This window comes from Poromitra crassiceps (genome assembly GCF_964638095.1).
Source record: "Poromitra crassiceps genome assembly, contig: HAP1_SCAFFOLD_1267, whole genome shotgun sequence".
Classification (NCBI taxonomy): Eukaryota; Metazoa; Chordata; class Actinopteri; order Beryciformes; family Melamphaidae; genus Poromitra; species Poromitra crassiceps.
Window position 1 is genome coordinate 24,084 of NW_028151143.1, and position 8,544 is coordinate 32,627.

General features: G+C 41.0%; 1 protein-coding gene across 1 annotated transcript; it reads left to right on the forward strand.

Moving 5' to 3' along the window:
- The first annotated feature begins 1,705 nt into the window (after positions 1-1,705).
- LOC310771798 (E3 ubiquitin-protein ligase TRIM35-like) lies at positions 1,706-3,990 on the forward strand. Its single transcript, XM_083664320.1, has one exon. The coding sequence runs from the start codon at positions 1,776-1,778 to the stop codon at positions 3,201-3,203; it is 1,428 nt and encodes a 475-aa protein (XP_083520446.1). The 5' UTR covers positions 1,706-1,775; the 3' UTR covers positions 3,204-3,990.
- The last annotated feature ends 4,554 nt before the right edge of the window (positions 3,991-8,544 follow it).

Below are 8,544 nucleotides of genomic sequence, written 5' to 3' on the forward strand. Positions count from 1 at the left end.
ACTGTTGCATTCACGCCATCTACTGGATTGTTACAGCTACACAGTGCAAATTATTACTTGTCTGTAAATGACATGCAGTGTCCACCAAAAATGTTCCCAATCACACCATTGTCCATTCTATGACCCAAACGCAATTGTCTGAGTTGGTGCACACCCCTCCATCAGTCCTGCATTATATCCAAATCCTCTCCAGGAATGTCCCCAATGTATAAGAATCTTCTATCAGCTGGGATCCTTTTTCCAGAGACACTGGGGTGGCAAAGAAACTGTGGGAGGCAGATTGAATATTATATATATATATATATATATATATATATATCTATATCATTAATTCTCTTCAGATGTTGGAGTCCGGGGAAACATCAGTATCTTAAAATGAAATAAAGAAAATTGTGCCAAGAACATTTTGTTGTAAGGTTATATATAAAGCTGTGATGGAAGAACCTGACATGACTAAATCCATCCAAGATATTGACAAACTATGAGCTTCCAGAAAACAGCTGTGTATAAGTTCAGCACTCTCAACTTTTAATGTTCAGACATGTTTTACTATATGCCATACGGACCAGACGTGGCCTGTCAGTGTAATGATTGATCATGTATGTGTGTACCATTGAAGTTTATTACCAACAATGACTCATCATTGTACCTTGTATGATTGGCTTTTATTGGCCTGCCCTTTACACTCAAAGCCTCATTGGTCCACTGTAATCAACAAGGTCCTCCTGGGTCTGCCTCCCTATTTCTTACCTCTGTGATATTAAGGAGTGTTAGTTAACTTAGGTGTGTATTTTGTGTGTATGCGTGTGTGTGTGTGTGTGTGTGTGTGTGTGTGTGTGTGTGTGTGTGTGTGTATGCGTGTGTGTGTGTGTGTGTGTGTGTGTGTGTGTGTGTGTGTGTGTGTGTGTGTTAGACTGGAAGTTTAATACATTACTAAATGGGGAAATGTGTTTATTATGCCAGTTTACGGACTTGTTTCTTTAACCCTATTTATCTCGTTAATATAAATAATACTCATTCTACATGTGTCTGGCTCCACGCACATCTGTGCCACACATGTGTACCGTGTGTGTACCATCACTCTGTCGGTAGTGTGTGAAAGTACAAACACAGGTTTCACATGGTTACATTTCAAGGGCTGAGAAGCAGTCTTCTCCCTGCACACTTGACCAGCCCGTCGGCAGCATATCACATTTTATCACGAAAAACAAATAGCACTTTTATTGATAAATGTGATCTAGCAGAGGTAAATGGCAAATATTAACAATATATGCTGTCTATATTGCTTTTATTGAGATAAAGTCAACATCTGTTAACATCTGTTTACATAAATTATTATGGCTGTATTGTTTTAAACATCTTGGAATTGGAGGTGACTTTCTCCTGTTAAATATTCCAAGAACCTTCTGACAGTCTTGTGTGGTTTGGTGTTTTGGTGTTTCTGTGGTGCAGGGATTGCAATCTCATAAAATGAAATCCTATTTGAATTCTTCTGTTTTTGGTCTTCAAAGAAAGGGACAACATTACCAGTTAAACTGCTAATACGCCATCTGCTGGTCACAAAATCAGATGGCAGCATTTCCCAGTGAACTCATGACAGAGGCAGGTGAAATTGAAAGTAGATTTTGACATTGTTGATCAGAGCAGAGACGCCATTACAGGGTGTGAGATCTCTACCGAACAGCACGCACTTGGAGGAGTGTAAGAAGCAAGTTGAAGTGAATGTGATTTGGTGAGTCTTGCTTTTGAAGAAGATAATTCAGATATCAACGCAAATGGCTGAGAAAATTGCTCTTTTTGAAAGTTTCCTGAGTTGCCATGTGTGTTCAGAGACGTTCAGAGATCCTGTGTCTCTGAGCTGCAACCACAGCTTCTGTTCCAGCTGCCTGAAACAATTCTGGGAACAAGCTAAAAACAAGAACTGTCCCATTTGTAAAAGAAAAATCTCAAAGGATTATCTAATTAACTTTACACTGAAGGAACTTGCTGACTCCTATGCTGGGAGACAGGAAACTGGGTCATCTGAGACGGTTAAAGTAGAGGAGAAAGTGGAAGTTGTGTGTAGTAAACATCCAGGAGAGCCTACATGGTTCTGTAAGGAGGAACAGAGAGCTGTGTGTTCCGTTTGTGAGTTCCCTCAGCACCACGGTCACAAGGTGGTTCCTATAGAAGAAGCAGTCAGTGAGCTGAAGGAGCAGCTGAAAACTGACTTAAAGTGTCTACAGGACAAGAAGGACAAATATGACGAGGTTGAGGAGACATACGACGAAGTGGTTCAACACTCCAAGAAACAGCTTGTAGCCACAGAGAGGCAGATCAGAGCAGAGTTCAACAAGCTCCACCAGTTCCTGAAAGAGGAAGAGGAGGCCAGACTGGCAGCTCTGAGGGAGGAAGAGGAGCAGAAGGGGAATACTATTGCCAGAGAGATGAAGATCATTCAGGAGAAGCTCTCGTCTCTCTCAGACAGCATCTCCGCTGTTGAAAAAGACCTGCAGAAACACAATGTGCCGTTCCTCACCAGTTATAAACCCACTCAGACCAGAGCCAGAGCCCAGTGCTCTCTGTCAGATCCACAGCTGGTCTCGGGAGCGCTGATAGATGTGGCCAAACACCTGGGCAACCTGCCCTTCAGAGTCTGGGAGAAGATGAGGGGGGAGGTAAAGTTCAGTCCTGTCATTTTGGACCCAAACACTGCAAGCACATCGCTCTCTCTGTCTGATGACCTGACCAGTGTGAGACATGGAGGCACAGGGCAGCAGCTCCCTGACAACCCAGAGAGAAACCATTACTATGTCTATGTTTTTGGCTCTGAGGGCTTCAGCTCAGGGAAACACAGCTGGGAGGTGGAGGTGGGAGACCATCCTCACTGGGCTGTGGGGTTGGCTAAAGAGTCAGTTGACAGGAAGGGGAAGCGATCTTGTACACCAGAATCTGGAATGTGGGGTTTACAGCTTCACAATGGACAATACATGAATAAGTTTGGTACGACCCCCACAGTGAAGAAGAGTCTCCAGAGGATCAGAGTCCAGCTGGACTATAACAGGGGGGAGGTGTCCTTCTACAACTCTGAGGATAACACTCACATCCACACTGACAAAGGCACTTTCACTGAGAAACTCTACCCATATTTCTTTGTTGGAGAGGCTGGTGATGCCAAGACCACTGATATCAAAGTCTGTCAAGCTGAGGTTTCTCTGCGATAAGTGACGTGTGTATTCGTGCGTGTGCATCTGCATATGTGTTTGTGTGCGCGTGCCGTGCGTGCGTGTGTGTGTGCATGAGTGTGCATGCTGTCCATGTCTAAAATACCATGGGTTGATGTTGGTTTTGACCGATACAGGTTTTGGAAAGCCAATACTAATATTTTTAGATTGCCATATCTTAAGCCAATATTGAACATCTTTAAATTGTCCATTTTCATTAAAAAAGCAAAATCAAATCAAAATTAAGGACTCAGTGATTCGGATTCACCCCACATGTTATTCTCGTCAAGGTATAAAAGTATCTGAAACAGCATTTAGACCATGATGGGCCAAAACTCTTCATGTAAACCCAAACAAATTAGTGCACTCATCTATTCAGAGTTGGGCAAACTGGGAAACAAACATAACACATAATTCATTTACAAAGATTAATGATTAACAATTAAATTAATAAAGAAAATGTGCAAAGAAAATACATTTTTGTTGAAAGTTTTTTTTTATAGCTGTGAAGACCAGGAAGACATAACCAACTCCATCCAATATATTGCCAAACTATAAACTTCCAGAAAGCATTTGTGTATAAGTTCAGCTCTCTCAACTTTTAATTTTTATAGACATTGTTTTTAGATAACAGCATGTTTTACTATATATGCCGGATGGACCAGACGTGGCTTGTCAGTGTAATGATTGACCACCTATCTGTGTACCACCGTCATGAATGATTGAAGTTTATTACTGACAGGGACTCATCATTGTACCTTGTATGATTGGCTTTTTATTGACCTGCCCTTTACACACGGTTTCATTGTAATAAACAAGGTAATTCTGGGTCTGGCCTTCTTATTATTTGTGCTTTCATATCTACAGAAAATTTGGTGGAAATGACTGTCGGATCACAGAAATTAGTTTTATTAATTGTCCCTAAAGTCCAAACTGAATTGGGTGAAATGGCATTCATGTACATTTCCTCCGTTTCTTAGAAATCATTGCAAAAACATGCAAAACAAAATCATTGTTGTTGTTTTTAAGTCTCTTTATGCGTTTTTGCAAATATATATTAGAAAAGGTGCCTGCTGCCTTTGAGTGCTCATACAGCACATTTTGACATTGCAATTAATTGATTGAAATTGTATATTTTCTCATGCAATTTGTTTAGTCAGTTTGTAATAATTCATACGGTTTTCTTGCTGAGCCAGTAGTTACAGCATTCAGGTCATGTCTTGTCAAACTTCTTGGAATTACATTATGCAGAATCGTCCCTACATATTTGCTTTATTTTCATGTTTGTACTTTATTTTTTTTAAAGAAAATGTGAAATGTGTAGTTTATTTCTCTATTCTCGCTTTCAGAGATTTACTTTGAAAGCTAAACTGTTTAGTGAATCTGGCTGACTTGACACTAGCATAGTAGGAAGACGATGTATTTTGGAATAAATGATTCACTTGTTCAGGACTGAAATGTTTTATGGACAGTCTCACTGAAGAAGAGGAAATGGGGACGAGATAAGATAAGAACAAGTGCAAAGCCCTGGACCTGTCTCACCAGGCAGGTTTAACAGCCAGGGTATCTTTGTGATTGGCAGGTTTAACAACGTTTTATCTTTGTGATTGCTGGCTATACAAAACTACTGGCAATACTGAATACCTGGTCACACCAAATTGGTCATCAACCCACTCTGCCAACCCAGTACTTTCTAATCCAGCTATGAGCATATTCATCACATACATTCACACAGAACAGCATGGCTATGAGACTAGGACACATTATTATCTAACGCCATGTGCAGCCTGAGTTTCTGCTAGATGAAGGTGAACAAAATCTGTGTGTAAATAAACACATTTTTCACAATAGATTAAGTTTGAGATTGAACATTTTATTCAAGCTGCCAATGTTAACTATAGCATGAAACACGACACAAAACTCTAAACTGTGACACATTTTAAGCACTGGTACTCTGTGCAACAGTAGAATAGACAGTTATGCTCATATAGGCCTCTTCCCTATGTGGGTCATCATGTGTAATTTTAGGCGCGTGTTTTGACTGAAAGCTTTCAAAGTACCATAAATAAGAGGCCAACTGCCACAGGATGTGAAAGAGGTATACTGACATGCCGATGAGAGGGCTGAGGACACTTCCAAAAAGCTCTCTTGCACTTATTGCTAGTAGTATGTGCCATTGGTTCAGCTAACATGTGCCAATGGTAGCACACGTGCCTAAGGTTGCTGACCCCTGGTCTGACAGAGGGACAACTGCCGTTTAAAGAGAATCATTGTAACACCAAAATGCCAGGGTGTTGCTGTTACATACACAGGGTGTTGCTGTCACACAGGGTTGAGCACAAAGTTCAGCAAAGAAAAAAACTGAAGCTTCAAATAAAAACGGATTCTGGAAAATGTTTCTCATATAAAGTACTGCAACACTTTTCTAAGCACTGGTTCTCTTCGTCCTTTTTGTTTTTCGATGCCTCTTTGAGGGCGTTGACTTTAATTAATTTGCTTTACCTAGTTGTATTCTTGTGCGTTTGTTTTTTCTTTTCTCATTTTTTATCGTTATCATACATTGTGTTCATTTCTTTTCAAGGTGATATACTACAGTATAAGCCCATCTGGGGTATTTTCTTCACCTGCACAATCTTGTTTACGGTTGCACATTTTATGATGTCTTGTTATATTTGTTGTGTGAATAAACAAACTAAACTAAACTAAACTACTCTGGGCAACTCTAGTATGGACAATCATGTGCCTCTTCAGGTTTGAGCTGCTGGTGAAGCCTTCGCCACAGACATTGCATCTGTATGGTCTCTCCCCTGTGTGGCTCCTCATGTGTCCTGTCATGTGTGTGGCTCGAGCAAACGCTTTCCCGCAAATGCTGCACTTGTGCGGCTTTTCCCCCGTGTGAGTTCTGGTGTGAAATTTCAAATAAGAGCTGACGGCGAAACTTTTCCCGCACAAAAGACATTGATAAGGTTTCTCCCGTGTGCACCCGGATATGCTTTGTGAGACATGACTGGTCTGCAAACTTCCTCCCGCAGTAAACACAGCTGTACGGCTTTTCGCCCGTGTGAACTCTCGTGTGCTTATTCAATTGTGAACCACTGGCAAATCTTTTCCCACAGGTGTTGCAAGCATGTGGCTTCTCGTCTGTGTGGATTTTAACGTGCTTCCCGAGGTTTGATTGACAGGTGAATCCTTTCCCGCAAAATCTGCATCTAAAAGGCCTCTCGCCAGTGTGGGTTCTTGCGTGAATATTTAAGTTTGCCAAGCAAGAAAACACTTTATTACAAATGCCGCACTTCAGGGGTTTCTTCTTCTCGTTTGGTGTCGGCTCAGTACTCCTCATTGATCCGGTGTTCTCACAGCTGGATGTGTTGTAAGCTTGGCTCTCAGCTACATGAAGGTTGTGAGAGAGGAGCTGGCGATCACTGTGTGGTTCTGAAACTGCAGAGCCCTCAGATGCTGGAGGCTCTAGCCACCCTCTCATCTCATCTGCGACACTCTGAGTTTGGTAAGGATTTGAATACAGAGACTGATGTTCACTGTGGTCACTTCCATCATAAGCAGGAGTCAACTTATATATATCAGCCTCCTCCCACAGTAAAGGCTGCTCTCCCTCCTGACTGGTGCAGAGTTCCTCCTGTTCCTCTTTAATCCGTGGAGGCTGTGGGTCCTCTTGACCCAGACTGAAGTTCCTCTGCTGGTTACAGTGCTGCTGGTCCAGGAGAACCTCCTCCTTAATGACAGATGGCTGTGGGGGGGCTGTAGGGGTAAGGACAAATATTATGGTATGAACAGTAGTTGACACTTGATCAAATATAAACCTGTATTTTAATTATTGGGATTTTATCCGAGGCCCACAATCACAATAAGCGGCTCACCAGCCAAGAACAGTACAGATTAGAACAGAGAGAGAGAGAGAGAATTAACGTTATACTGTCAATTTCGGCATTTAACGTGAAATATAATAAGCATAATGATATAATATGGACAACCAGTACCAATCGGTGTGTGGTGGTTTACCAACCTGTTCTCTGTAGCTTTATCTCAGGCTTCAAAACGCTATCCAGCAGCCTGCGCTGACGATCGATCTCTTCCTCGTACTCTACTATAGTTTTTACAAACACTCCTAATATTTCCTCAGCAGCCGCAGTTAGTCGATCGTTGACGAACGTCCTCAAACTCTGGACTGTAGACATTTCCACTGACTTGCATGAGACGTCTGTGCAACGCAGCTAACGCTAGCTAAAAGCAACACTTTCAGCTAGCTAGCTTCTTCTTCTATGGTGTTTTACGGCAGTTGGCATCCTTTAAGTTGCATTACTGCCTCCTTCTGGATTTATCTATCCACTGTATCCCTAATCTATTACAGTCTTGTAATTAATACAGCTTCTCTCAAGAAACTGACCACCAGTTTTCCCCCTCCACTGATCCCACACACACCCATTATATCTTTCACCGTGGCTTACATTCGTCCCGTCTCTGCAGTCCAGTCGTCATCATTAGTCTTTCTCTCTTCATACCTTGGCTGAGATGAAAACATGCATCTGTTTGGTCACAATGGCACAGGAGGAGAACCACTAAGCCAGGTGACAAGAAAAGGTGTTGTTTACAGTAGCCTATTGCTATTGAAAACGTATGGATCTGAATATCTATGAGTGCCGTTATTGATTTATTGTACTTGTGGCATTATGTATCTAACATTTAATTCAAACTAAACGGAGGAACACAAATTTCCAAATTAAGTGTTACTACAGTGTTATTCAACCAAGACGGCAAGACCTAGTCTACTACCCATTCATTTAATGGACTGTATTGGCTGTGGAAAGTGAATAAATAAATAAATCCATTTGTGTACCATGACTTACTCCAAAGAAATGTTGCTTATCATGAATTATGCTTAGCCAAAGGGGGGAAAAAATAAAAAGATACTAATACTTTGCATTCTAAAATTGCTCATCATTAACATCTATATTTGTTTCTATACTAAAGCTGCTCATAAATACACAAATTAAACTTTCAATAACGTCTAGCCCTGGTGAATGAAACTGAAACATACATTTTTACAAAATGCTAAATGGCAATTATTTTTTTATGAATTTATTCTATTTAAAAGTAACAATGTACAGTTCAAACATAAACGTCACCATTCGATGCACCATACCAGATGATAGCTGCAAGATCATTCACATTGTACTCCCTTGGCAGGTCAAAGAAAAGAAACAATGCACAATAAAAACAACATACAAAGCTATACAAGAAAGAACACACATGACACAAAATAGAAAACTACACACAATAGCACAACACAAATATATGCTTGTCAGAAAAAGGCAAAGAGGGAAAG

What these genes read in the sequence shown, in the direction of transcription:
- LOC310771798 (XM_083664320.1), top strand. Translation starts at nt 1,776, where the DNA reads ATGGCTGAGAAAATTGCTCTTTTTGAAAGTTTCCTGAGTTGCCATGTG.